This window comes from Leptidea sinapis, chromosome 32 (genome assembly GCF_905404315.1).
Source record: "Leptidea sinapis chromosome 32, ilLepSina1.1, whole genome shotgun sequence".
Lineage (NCBI taxonomy): Eukaryota > Metazoa > Arthropoda > Insecta > Lepidoptera > Pieridae > Leptidea > Leptidea sinapis.
The window spans coordinates 943,602-957,346 of NC_066296.1; the positions used below are offsets into that span (position 1 = coordinate 943,602).

General features: G+C 37.4%; 1 protein-coding gene across 2 annotated transcripts; it reads right to left on the reverse strand.

Moving 5' to 3' along the window:
• Positions 1 to 1,768: 1,768 nt before the first annotated feature.
• On the reverse strand, positions 1,769 to 13,098 carry LOC126974345 (CDK5RAP3-like protein). Of its 2 annotated transcripts, none has more exons than XM_050821806.1 (9): positions 13,080 to 13,098; positions 12,180 to 12,593; positions 10,325 to 10,477; positions 8,984 to 9,208; positions 8,217 to 8,333; positions 6,839 to 6,994; positions 5,142 to 5,335; positions 4,294 to 4,465; positions 1,769 to 1,892 (listed from the first exon to the last, which is right to left on the reverse strand). In XM_050821806.1, the coding sequence occupies exons 2-9, from the start codon at positions 12,459 to 12,461 to the stop codon at positions 1,821 to 1,823; spliced, it is 1,371 nt and encodes a 456-aa protein (XP_050677763.1). In that variant the 5' UTR covers positions 12,462 to 12,593; positions 13,080 to 13,098; the 3' UTR covers positions 1,769 to 1,820. The 2 variants fall into 2 exon arrangements, with proteins under 2 accessions (XP_050677763.1, XP_050677762.1); XM_050821805.1 differs by lacking the exon at positions 13,080 to 13,098 and adding an exon at positions 12,674 to 12,892.
• Positions 13,099 to 13,745: the final 647 nt, after the last annotated feature.

Sequence of the window (13,745 nt, forward strand, 5' to 3'; positions counted from 1 at the left end):
ATATGCCCTACCCATTACAATGCAGTGCCGCTCAGGATTCTTGTAAGACCCAAAAATTCTGAGCGGCACTACACGCTCGTCACCTTTAGATATAAGATGTTAAGTCTCATTTGCCTAGTAAATTCACTAGCTACGGCGCCCTTCAGAACGTAACACAGTAATATTTACACATTACTGCTCCACGGCAGAAATAGGCGCCGTTGTGGTACCCATAATCTAACCGGCTTCCTGTGCAAAGGAGCCTCCTGGTAAATTTTCAATCCCATCACTTTTTCGATTTCAATACTGACTGATCCGAGACAATCAGTTTCCTTTAAAAAAAACGGGTTTATATTCATCGGCAAGCCCGAAACCTAGCGAAAAATGTTTTAGATATGTGTTTTGAAGAAATGCAGAACAAATATTTGAGATTTAATTATCATTACGTTAAAATGATAAAAATTTAAAAAAATATTTTTCATCATTTTAATTTAGTGTTAAATGGTAAACTTGGAGCATTGTTGAAATTTATCAACACTCATGGTATTTTTTTTTATTTATTGTTAAAAATTTACAAGAAATAAACTTCTAAATAATTTAAGCCATCCTCATGAAATTAAGTGTTTATGTGAGGAATGGCGAGTTCACTTATTCTAAACTTAAAATATTTTAATATTAAATAAATTATCTAAAATTATCCAAATAAAGTAAGAAAAAAATAAAGTAAAAGACATTTCCTAGAGTATGTGGCCATGATCCGCGTTACTCATTCCCAAGAAATGTGTCATACATCGAGCTAAAAAAAATGATTTTGTATTACTGGTATCTATAATAGAATGTGTCAAGACATTTACGATTTTGGCCAATATATAGTTCCATTTTCTTTTACCATATGTGTTACTGGTTTTTTGCAACTCAAACCTATTATAGTTAGCCAATTTATGTAAATTGGCGTTACGCACCCTACCTTTTAATCCCTTCATGTTAAGATATTCCCTTTAGGATTGCTAATCTTACTTTAGCCTGCACTGGCAGTATTTTACAATATTTAAATAATTCGAAATAATTCGCGTGTTATCTGTAAGTAACTATTTAGTTACATAATATGTTCTTCTGATTGTCAATTCGATGACTAATCTGATAAAGCCAAAACTACCATACACTATGACAGAATAAATACACTATGACCAGTACTGAATTATGCACGTAACAAGATCAGCAATTGTAATGGGCCCGCGCAATAAGGGGCCCCGCATATTAAATCCCTTTTATCTCTGTCTGAGCGTAATTTTTCGAGTGAAGCTTATTACTCAATAATACGTGGTGTACTGAATTTACTTGTACAGCTTTTCCTCCTATGACAATCCACGTTAGACACTCGGTAACCGACTATTTCCATTACAGATCAAGGGCTCTTTGAAAGAATTAGCTACGAGACCAGCACTTAACTTGGCACTGACTATGACAGAGGAAATAATTACCTACTGACTCAGAAATCTCGTCCGTCTTCACTGGACGTGGTGGACACGGGTTTCTACAGAATTTTTATTTGATGAGGCTGTATATGTACTTCGTTTAGTCGGGTGACCACGTGGATATGGATTTTCAGAGGCTTAGAGTTAAAAAAAGCGTATCGCCGCATATCTAGGCGATGAGATGATAACGTTGCCGGGTCAATTATATAGAATATAATCTCCAGATCTCAAATAATTAATTCAATCATAGTAAGGTACAGAGCATTTACAACATTATTGGAAAACAAATTTTAATTTTTAAATAAAAAAACATAGAAACGTAAAAATATATATTTTCGGTCAACAACATCATATAATTTGAGACAGTTACAGGAATTTAACACCGCCGATTATGTTGACAGGACGCCCTTTGTACTTTTTAGAGATTTCCATTTCAATCTGAAATAAATATTATTTTAATATAATTATAAATTATTTAAGACTACTTTATTTATTTTATGGAAAAGGAGGACAAACGAGCGTACGGTACCTGGTGTTAAGTGATCACCGCCGCCCACACTCTCTTGCAACACCAGAGGAATCAAAAGAGCGTTGCCGGCCTTTTAGGAAGGTGTACACGCTTTTCTTGAAGGTACCCATGTCGTATCGTCCCGGAAACACCGCACAAGGAAGCTCATTCCACAGCTTTATAGTACGAGGAAGAAAGCTCCTTGAAAACCGCACTGTGGAGGACCGCCACACATCCAGATGGTGAGGATGATATCCTTACTTGTGGCGTGTGTGCGAAGGTGGATTTCGGCGGCAGGAATTAGATAAAACAGCTCTTCGGAACATTCCCCGTGATAAATGTGGTAGAAGACACAATGAAGCGACGTCTCTACGCAACGCCAAGTGATCCAGCCGTTCACAGAGTACTGGGTCCCCGACAATTCGAGCTGCTCTGCGTTGCACGCGGTCAAATGGATCGAGCTGATACTGGGGTGCACCAGACCAGAGCTGACAGCAATACTCCATGTGAGGCCGGACCTGCGCTTTGTAGAGCGCTAGAATGTGGGCCGGCTTGAAGTATTGCCGTGCTCTATTTATGACGCCCAATTTCTTCGAAGCCAATTTGGCTTTGCCCTCCAGATGGCCACGGAATTGGCAATCGCTCGAGATTTCGAGACCCAGTATTCCGATACTAGGCGAGGCTTTAAGGGAAGTGTTCTCGAAGAGCGGTGATACGGCAAATGGGGTTTTTTAGTGGTAAACGCGCAAACTTGAGTCTTCTGGGGGTTACATTGGACAAGGTTCAACTTACCTCATTCCGCGACCTTCTCGAGAAAGGACTCGATAGAAGACACAAGTTTCTCCCGACACTGGTCGACGATTTCCCGAGAGAGACCTGCAAGGCCCGTGTATATGGCATCACCAGTGCTGTCGTCTGCATAGCAATGTATGTTAGAGGTGTCCAACATATCATTCATATGCAGAAGAAACAGTGTCGGAGATAGCACACAGCCTTGGGGCATTCCAGCGTTCACGGGCTTGTGATTCGAGCAATAACCGTCAATAACGACCTGTATGCTGTGCCCAGTGAGGAAGCTGGAGGTCCACTTGCAAAAGCTCTCGGTAAGCCGAAATGATGGAAGTTTTACACGATCAAAGGCCTTCGTTATATCCAGGCTAACTGCCAGGCCTTCCACCTTGCTTTCGATAGCCGCCGCCCATCTATGTGTTAGGTATACCAGAAGATCACCAGTCGACCGACCAAGGCGAAAGCCGTACTGCCGATCGTTGATCAACTGGTGACCGTCAAGGTATACCAAGAGCTGGCGGTTAATTATGCTCTCCTTGATTTTGGAGAGTAGGGAGGTAATAGCAATAGGCTTGTAGTTTGCCGGATCCGAACTGTCTCCTTTTTTTGGGATCGGATGGACAAGGGCTGACTTCCATTAATCAGGGACTACGCCTTTTGAATAAGAGTGCCGGAATAAACGCGTTAGCACCGGCGTCAACTCAGGGGCACACGTTCTAAGCACGATTGGAGAAATGCCATCCGGCCCGCTCGACTTCCTGACGTCCAACGAAAACAGAGCTCGCCTAACAGTTTTCTGTCTGAACTGTACTTCCGGCATGGAGCTCTGACACCGCGGGATGGTCGGCGGTGTTTTTCCGTTGTCGTCAAGAGTCGAGTTGGAGGCAAAAAGAGTGCACAGGAGATCGGCTTTCTCTTTTGCCGTATGGGCCAGGGTGTCATTCCTCATGTGCAACGGCGGCATGGACGGCTGGTTGAAGTTACCAAGAGCAGCTTTCGATAACGACCAGAAATTGCGTGTTCCGGTCGGATACCTGGAAAGCTGCTAGCCAATTTTGACGAAATGCATCGATTTCGCACGGGCGATTTGCCGCTTAAAAATGTGGTAATATCTTTTTAAGGACTGCTCTCATATTTTGGGGGGTGATGGTGAGGGGGAGGGGGAAGGGATGGCCTCCGGTCCTCCACACTAACCTATGCGAAACATAGCGGCACTAGGCCGCTACTTCACGCCGGTATTCTGTGCGAGTGTGGTAAGTAACCCGGACGAGTCTGGCCCGATATCACTCACATATCCACATCCCGACTTATAAAGTGTATTTTGTATCATCATCATCAGCCGGAACACGTCCACTGCTGAACAAAGGCCTTCCCCTAAAGATCTCCGCGACGACGGTCCTGCGCTGCCCTCATCCAACATATTCCGGCGATCTTGACCAGATCGTCGGTCCATCTTGTGGGGGGTCTGTTGGTAGACTGCGTCTTTCGTTCCGTCGTCCGTATCAGTATAATTAATAAAGAATCCCAATGATAAAGTCTTACATTGGCCTGCAACTCCTTAGTTCGTTCAATGATCCTCGCTAGCAGGGGCCGCAGCTCCGTGGCCGTCTCGCTCGCGCCGATAGCTCTGTCCCGCTCGCGCGCGGCCAGGCGCGACAGTTTGTCACACACGGCCAGCTTCTGTTGTAGCTGGCCGCTCAACACGTCCACGTATCTGTGGAACATGACACAACTGCAATGAGGCTGAATGGAGCACTAGCCTGTGTTTACGTTCTGAAGGATAGAAGTGTATCATCACAATCGTATCATCAAAAGTGTATCAGTCATCACAATCGGAATAGAACCGTCATTCTGTGATAGGAGAGAGATAGAGAGAGATAACTTTTGACATAAGGTTGCTTCGATTTTTTTTTTTTGACAATAAGGGACGAGACGAACGGGACGTTAAACTGATGGTAATTGGTACGCCCTGCCCATTACAATGCAGTGGCGCTCATGATTCTTGAAAAACCCAAAAATTTTGAGTAGCACTACAATTGCGCTTGTCACCTTGAGAAATAACAAGTCTCATTTGCCCAGTAATTTCACTTGCTACGGCGCCCTTCAAACCGAAACACAGTAATGTTTACACATTACTGCTTCACATCAGAAGTAGGGTACCCATAATCTAGCCGGCATCCTGTGCAAAGGAGCCTCCCACTAGTGGGATCGATCCTATTCTCGTTTGACTTGACGCTTTGAAATGTCATGTCTGTGAATTTATTATTTTTAGAAAGTGACAAACGGCCTTCGTAACGAGCATCCCGCTCGGAACGTTCATTGGCGGTTAGTGACAGCATCATTCAGGTCCGTGGTTATTGTTCTCCTTAAAACAGGAAGTACCCACTTACTTAGGGGAATGTTTAACGTTGTGCAAGTGAGTTATTTCCGGCGCTAACAGCGAGGAGGTCGCCACGTGTACGGAGTCCAACATGGCCGCCAGAGCAGCGACGCTCTCCGTCGGCAGTTGTTGTATCAACGAGAAGCTCGAGCTCTCGTTGGAAACGTTCGTCTCGTGGAGTCGCATCTTCAGGAATGATTCTAGCTGAAAATAAATTATACATAAAGTAATGTTCTATGTATAAGAATAATTTATAATTATACAGCTGTGAAAACGTTTAAAAAATAATTGATGTTGACTGATCTGATGAATCTCTATTTTTAACAATGCACGCACACTAACACAAAGTGTCATACAAATCGCGAGTGTAAGTCGTAGCTTGTCACGGACACTAAAGTAATAAACTTGGCCTGTTTTCATCGGTTGTCTAGCAGCAAGAGTCTCTATCTAGACGAATAAATTATTTAAGCTTTTACATGTGCATTGTCATAAAATTACAATAAGTTTCAATATTTTACAAGCTTATATGTATGACTATCACATTGTGATTATTATTAATTTCAATATATTCTTGATAATGTAATGCATGTTCATAGGCACATAACGAATTTGCTAGAAACTGTCATAACCATAATGTTAACACCAGGAACAAACATAAACTTATAATGCCTACTACTAGGCTAAGTCGAGTAAGTAAGTCATTTGCGGGGCGATGTATATATGTATTTACAACAAGATTCCAGAAAATGTTCAAAACAAATGTATTACGAAATTCAAAAGAATCGTTAAGAAATGTTTGAGTGGTAAAGGTTACTATAACATAAATGACTTTCTTAATGATACCACTGATTGGGAACGGAGCGAATTTTATTGTACCATTTTACATTGTAACCATATTTTTATATAAAAAGAAGCTTCGTTTGTTGCACCTGTTCATCTCAGGTGTCAGACATATCTTTTGGAATGGGTTGTAGTTTTTTACATTCAATGAGTGATTTTATATAAAAATATTTGAATTTTGAATTGTCAATCAATCGACGCACTATTCGGAGACTATATCGTGGGAACAAATAAAGCTGTCATTAACAATAAACCAATTAACTTCCATATATACTATCCACTAATAATCTACCTTAAATAGATGCCGTTCTATTTTAATTTTTATTTTTCATATTGTGATCTGCTTTTTTGACTGTACTATTATTCAAAATATTCTAGGCTAGTTACATCAACTAGTGCTCATTATTTAAAATATGGCAACAAAAGCGATGGGTAGTCTGTTCGTCTTGCGGGGCTGCATGTGTTGTTTAGGATCATTTAATCTTTGGCTTTGATCCTAAAAAATAATGTTTTTGTACAATAATTAAACATATATTTAGAAGAGTATCAATGTATTTCTGGCCACTCTTCATGACCTTTCTTTATCAAAATTGGCAAAAATGTTCAATGCTTTTATTCGTCATTTTGTGACGTCATTTAATAAATGTATTTTGATTTCATTTATAAATATTCGCTCAATAAGGTGTGCATACATACACACATATAATATATCTATATAAAGAAAAAATTTGTAAGCAGTACTTCTGTTCCAGTCTTGTGATGATATTTATAATACTAAATGATGTTTCAAATACTGTCAAATGTGACATGCCCTGATAAGCCTTCATCCCGTTCCCTTCATCCCTTCGCACACGAGTGGTACTGTACCTCGACAAGTTGATCTATGATCTGGTTCCTGGTGGCGGGGTGGTCCAGTAGGCGCAGAGCTTCCCTCCCGCGAGCAACTCCTCCGGCCACGCCCTGTGCCTCCACCACGATACCAGACTCCTCCAAAGACACCCCCGAGATCTCGCCACTCACATTCTATAATAAATGTTTACTAGTACTACAACTAAGAGCGGTTACCAGGGCTCCTTTGCACAGGATGCCGGCTAAATTGGAGTGAGACAATCGGCATATTAGACTGCCCGTCACATTGAGACACTTATGTAAATTATATAAAGGCCGACAACGCTCCTGTGATTCCTCTGGTGTTGCAAGAGATTGTGGGCGGCGGTGTTCACTTAACAACAGGTGACCCGTACGCTCGTTTGACCTCCTATTCCATAAGTCTCAACAAAAACGAGCGCAATTTGTAGGACAGAAAATTTTGGTTTTTCAAGAATCCTGAGCGTCACTGCCCATGAGGCAGTGCGTATCAATTACTATCAGCTGAACGTCCCGATTGTCTCATCCCTACTGTCATAAAAAAAACTAACATTGTATACAGTCTATTTCCAGGCTGAACTACAACTATTATATTTATGAGATACAGTCCATTGATAGACACACAGTCGTCCGGATGTAAGGACACAGCGTACATGTCACCTGATATTAAGTGATCACCGCTACTAACACTCCCTTGCAACACCAGAAGAAACTCACACGTTGGTTGCCAGCCTTTTAGGAAGATGTTCACGCTCTTTTGAAGGCATCTCGCATCATCGTTTAAAGACCGCTGAAGGAAGCTCATTGAAAACTCGATGGCGGTAGGGACCATGTTAATCTTCTTCGCCTCTTCGCTCAAATATGCCAGAAGAAGACATAATAAAGCGAAGTCTGTCCGCAACGCTACATCCAGCAGTTTACAGAGTACTAGATCCAAGACAACATGAGCAGCTCCGCGTTGAAGTATTGCCATACTCTTTTGATGACAATACTTTCTTTATAAGGTTACCTTAGTTAGTTACCTTTCGCGTACGCGATAGCTACATGGAACCCCTTACTCGATAACATTATTGTCTGCCTGTCCATCCGCCTGTCCAGACCCTACTCCTCAAAGAGTAAAAATTTTAAATAGACATCATCACATCATCAATACTGTTGGTGGTGTTAGAAACTATCGATTAAACTATTAATTAACTATTAACTAACTAAATCTGTTATATCAAAAATACAGCAATTTAAAATTTGATATTACACTGGTGTATCCATCAATCAATAAATTGGTTATTTTTAGTGATATTAAAAGATTGTTCAAGTGTAAAAAGACTAACAGTAGACTAGTAGCAAAACATTCTTCTCATTATAGTTATAAAATACTTACAACATCAGCTGTTGCATTCAAATTGCCCCAGTCTATCTCAGCTGCATCTCCGTCACCGAAATCTATTTCAGCCGGAGTATCCAAGGTCCCAAAATCAATGTGATCACCAAAATCAATCTGTATCATATTATTACACAAGCATATTAATGTCTTCTCTCAAAGAGGTTTAAAGAAATAATGAAACTATAAGAAGGAACAGTATTACTGGATAAGAGGATGAGAAAAAAATATGTAAATTTCAACACAAAATGGAAGGAAGTATTCATGTTTTATGGTAAAATTATACAAATGAAAACATAAAAACTAAGACAAAAATATTAGATGTACAGAAAAGAATTAAGCTACCGGAAAAGAACAAATGTGTTTATGAGAATGGGGATGAGGGATTGAGAGACATCTCCAACTACAAATGTGGATGACTTATTTTATGTACTTCATACATTATATTATTTATTAAAACTAGAATAAGTTTCACATGTAAAACTGATACTGTGGTAGAAAATAAAGGCTTATTTTATATTATATTTATGTCTTTTATGGGTTTTACTATATATTTATGTCTATATTCATTTAAAAATTACATTTACCAATTCAGTCTGCTTTATGAAGCAAACTAGTAGGACAGTATTGTCTAGAATGTTCTGTGGGTGTGAGTATCATATTATGATACTTTTGATGTTTGTTACTGAATGCCCAAAAGTGTTTTTGACTGATAAAGTGGATGTAACTTCACAACAAAGTGTCATTTAATTTTTTTACACTGTTACCTGATCTCCTGCACCCTGCTCATCATCAACATCAATATGCACAGGGTCCTCTTCAATCTGCAGTGGTGCTTCACCATATGTCCATTCATATACTGTTGTGTTACCATTTTCTATCACATGTTGCAGCAGTGGCAGTACTTCTGTAGCCTGATCACCAAGGATGTATTTTGAAAATGCTGTGTACAATTCTATACTTGGTCTTAATGGTTTCAGTGACCCTCCAATCTGAAATTCATCATAATTTTGTAAGTAAAACGTTTATTCACCTATAAGTACTGGTTCTGCACAGGCCACCTAAAATTGTATATAATATTAGATAAAATAGGCTATGTGTGATGTTTACCAATTGTTGTTGCAAAATGTTATGTTAACATCACTCCTTATAGTAAACAAATAAATTTCTATGACGGCTACATAATATAGTTTATTGGGGTAAACATTTGGTTAATAGGCAAGATATGTTATGGCACCATTTTCGGAGCTCCTAACGTAATCTGTGTCTACCATCCATCTTGGGGTAAATTATCAGGTAAAAAACAGCTTAACAATTTTCAACCCATCTGCACACACCTAATTGTGGAGACATTGCTAATAATAATTGGCCTCTGGTATTATTTGCTATATAGCAAATTTTTAGCATTTCTTAAATAATTTATGTGTAGATAGAGCCTCTTGCTGTTAGGCAACATAGAAAAATAGGCCATGTTTATTACTTTGGTGTGCATGACTGCTAGATGATAGATAGTTTTGCTGAAAATAGAAGTTAACAGTTCGCCTGTATTTTTGTGTTCACAGCTGTCACAGTCTATTGGTATTGGTAAAGGGCTCCTGTTTCCGCAATTAGACCGCTTAATTGGGTCCATTTTGCGTGCAGTGTTGGCCAGTCATACCAACCAGCCCAGCTCCTTCCAGTAGTTCAGAACACTCCTGGGGTATTTGCAGACTTCCTGGAGCGACCTTGTATTTACTATGGTTTGTGCCCGTTGGTTGGCCACCCCAGCACATTCCTGCTGTCACAGTCTAACTACACATATAAATTATCTAAGATTTATTGTTATAGTCCGATTAAGACCAGACCATGTTTGGTGTCCATGGAAATAAATATTAAACATTTGAAATATTTTGCAAGACAATTCAGGACATAATATAACCCTTTAACATTGAGCTTAAAAAACAAATGACATACTTAAGTAATATCAATTTTACTTTATTTATTATATATAAAAAAATGTTTCTATTGTTTTAACTTTACCCTTTTTTATCCTTATTTCATCTTCATATTGTCTATTTCATTATATCCGTAATACTTAATTTATATGGTATAGAAAGGAGATATATTACCTTATCATATATCGCAGATAATTCCTGAAGCCTCTCAACTAATTCTCGCTTTATCTTGTCACCTTTGATGCCAAGCTGCTTACACAGATTAAGAAATTCACTTTTCGTTGATGCTTCACTCTTCAGATAATCAGTGTGTTTTTTTTCACAGTCCTGTACTTAAATAAATATGTGTTACATTATTATATCATACATAATTATAAGAAGATTATATTATTATGTAATGATTGTTGCGAAACAATAGCAACTGTAAGGGTGCCAAATTGATAGAAATGCCCCTTTTGAAGTTAATAAGGTTGTTCATATAAGATAAACTAGCTGACCCTGAAACATTGTTTTGCCATATAAAGTATAATTCACGTGATAGTTTTATAAGTAATAAAATATTGCCTATATTATAGCCTGTACATCATTTTGTTCTATTGTCAATAGTTTTTGCAGCGCACGCAAAAATAGGTTTTCGATTTTACAGCTTGTTTTACAAAATAGGAATTTTATTACGAATCCCTAATTTTGAAAAAAAAACATAGCATGTAGCCTTCCTCGATAAATGGACTACCCAACACTGAAAGAATCATTCAAATCGGACCAGTAGTACCAGAGATTAGCGCGTTCAAACAAACAAACAAACAAACACTGCAGCTTTATAATATTATTATATATTATATTATATTATAGTATAGATGTATATATTTCTAAATGGCATCATACACATACCAGAGAACAATGGGAGGTGCTTCATCAGGATGAGTGGAATGAATTAGCTATTGCAAGTCCATTCTCACTGTAGTTGACTGAACTTACAACTTACGGCAGTTGTTTCATGTATAGTTTATAATGTCTGAACAGAAATTTAAGATATTTTTTAAATCTTTATACTTAGCTTATTTTTTAACACTCAAAGTATTAAAAACATTTGCAGGAGCACAGCTATACAATAAGCTACCGAAAACTGTTAGAGAAGCGACTTCGCTCAACATCTTCAAAAAAAGGCTGCTATATCATTTACAAAGCAATGAATAAAAACATCTTATCATAATAACAATAAACTTTATTTTGTAACTTGGACCAGCACCTTAAAAAACCGGAAAGCAGCAATGAGCAAATTCGCCTCTCACTCAGTGATTTTATGTTCTCATGTAAGTGATGACAGTCTTAATGAGAAATTAAAGTTCTTTAAACCGAAAGTATGACACTTAATTTTCAATTAATAAAAAGAAACCATCTGTTTGTATATAATGAATAACTCTATCTAAAACAGACTGAATGGGCAAAAGATTGGGCTTGTTTTTTTTTCATAAGTCCTGTAATGAAAAGGTATAAATTTTGCAATTGACATTCATTACCTGACTTAGTAGTTAGGACTAAAAAATGCTTAGGTTTATAGTATGTATATAAATATTTATATTTTTTTATTTATTTATAATCACTTATAAAATGCTTACAGAATACTTTTATTTGTTTATGGTGTGTGTGTATGATGCAGCTACTGTACTCAATAACTTTTGTATTAATTTACATTTACATTTTTGACTAACTCATCTAGGGCATTGACTATTTGACATTTGATTATGTTTGTTGCATCATTTTAGATATTATATTGTAATTGAAATGATTTGTAAATCGATGAAAATGTAAATCTTGATATAAAAGAGTGGCAATGAGTTTCTTGCTATTTCTTCTCATTAGCTCAACCCTTTACGAAGTAGCAGTAGATTCAATAAGAAAAATATTTTTTTGACATTCATAAGTGTCATTTCTGTGACCTACATGAATAAACTGATTTTGATTTGATTTATGTATGTTTCAATTAAACATAAGATATGTAAGGACTACAATAAGTTATGAAACTTACAAGTTGAGCTTGTTCCTCTTTTGCTATTTGTTTCTTCAAGCCAGGTATTTCATAGCTAATATTTCTAGCAAGTATTTGAGCTGCTTCAGCTAAATACAAGTTGTCCTTCTCATAACACTTCACAACATCCACCCAATCTTTCATTCTTTGTGAACCATATCTTCCAAAAAGATTTTTAGTGTCTGCTTCAGTTTCTTTTAATATCTCAATTATTTTTAGGCAGTGAAAATAGTTTATATAGCTTCCTGATAGTAGAGCAGCAATATCATCGTGTTTTGGCATGTCTTGTATGGCATTATTAATTTTTTCCCTCACTGCTAATATATTTTTTTGCCAATCTTTATTTACATGACGACGGCTTATAAGCCAATCTTGAAGTTTGCCGATATTTATATCAATGGGTATGTTGCTCTCCTAAATAAATGAAAAATGAGTTTATTAAGTTATTGAAAATAATAAACACCTTAAAAATTTAAATCCAAGCAATAACTTACTTCCATATCTGATTTTGAAATTTCACAATTATGATTTAAACTGACTTGGCCTTAAGTAAAAAAGCTGAATGTAGTGATACCCACAAAAGGATTTTTAGATACAAAATACTGATGTTTAATATAAAGTTTTTTTAATAACACAATAAAAACATTTCTATTAGAAGGATCAAGTTTGTGTTGTGGAATGTGGAATGTGGCCTGTCACCTGTGAAGTGTTAGCTGTCAGCTGTTGCCACTTGGCAAGTTGGCAAACCGCAAAATTCAAATTGACATATTCCACTCTGGAGATACCTAAGCATCACAAAAAATTAATAGGGGTTTGATACAAAGAAAATATTTATCAATTTTCGTAAACGTGCCAAAATTAATGGTCGTGCAGGATTCAAATCCGTATCTAGTTACTTACCACTAAGCGAACCGTTCAATACGACACCGATGTTAATGGGGCAAGCGTGACAATCAATGACAAACGATCTTACGGATCATCAGATGGTAAGTGATACCTGCTGAATATACTCTTTTGCAAAACAGACGAATAACAGGAGCGTTGCCAGCTTTTTATAATTTAAATATTGATATTTAAAAAACTAAGGCATGTTGCTTCCAAATCTTTGCTTAGTTTATTATATACTTTTCTTGCACAGTCAATTTTAATTAACTGCATTCCTGTCTGACGTGGTGCCACAAAAAGTAAATTCTTAACTGTGGAAAGATCACAGATAATTTTGAAAGAAAACAGTTGAATTTTAAAACTGACATTTCTAAAGCCAAGATTCTCTATCGTACTGAACAATTGTATAAAGACTGCGACGTACTATGCTTTAGAAAACTTTATGTCATACATGTTACTCTTAAAGGACACTAAACTTTAATCCCTGATCCTTTTTACCCTTTGAAAAGGAGAAAACATGTTATTATTAAGACAACTAGTGAAAACACCACTTTTGCAAAGCGACGGTTTACGAAACAATCAGAACATGTTTATAACCTTATTAATGAAAAACTCGAGATCTATACGCTTAACAAAGTGGAATGTAGACGAAGTTTAACCAATTGGTTGAAATATATGAAT

Excerpts from the sequence above, each read along its gene's own strand:
- LOC126974345 (XM_050821805.1), bottom strand. Across the intron at positions 9,209-10,324 it reads TATCTGCGATATATGATAAG|ATTGGAGGGTCACTGAAACC; the intron begins GTAATATATCTC and ends GATGAATTTCAG. Across the intron at positions 4,466-5,141 it reads AACGTTAAACATTCCCCTAA|ATACGTGGACGTGTTGAGCG; the intron begins GTAAGTGGGTAC and ends CATGTTCCACAG.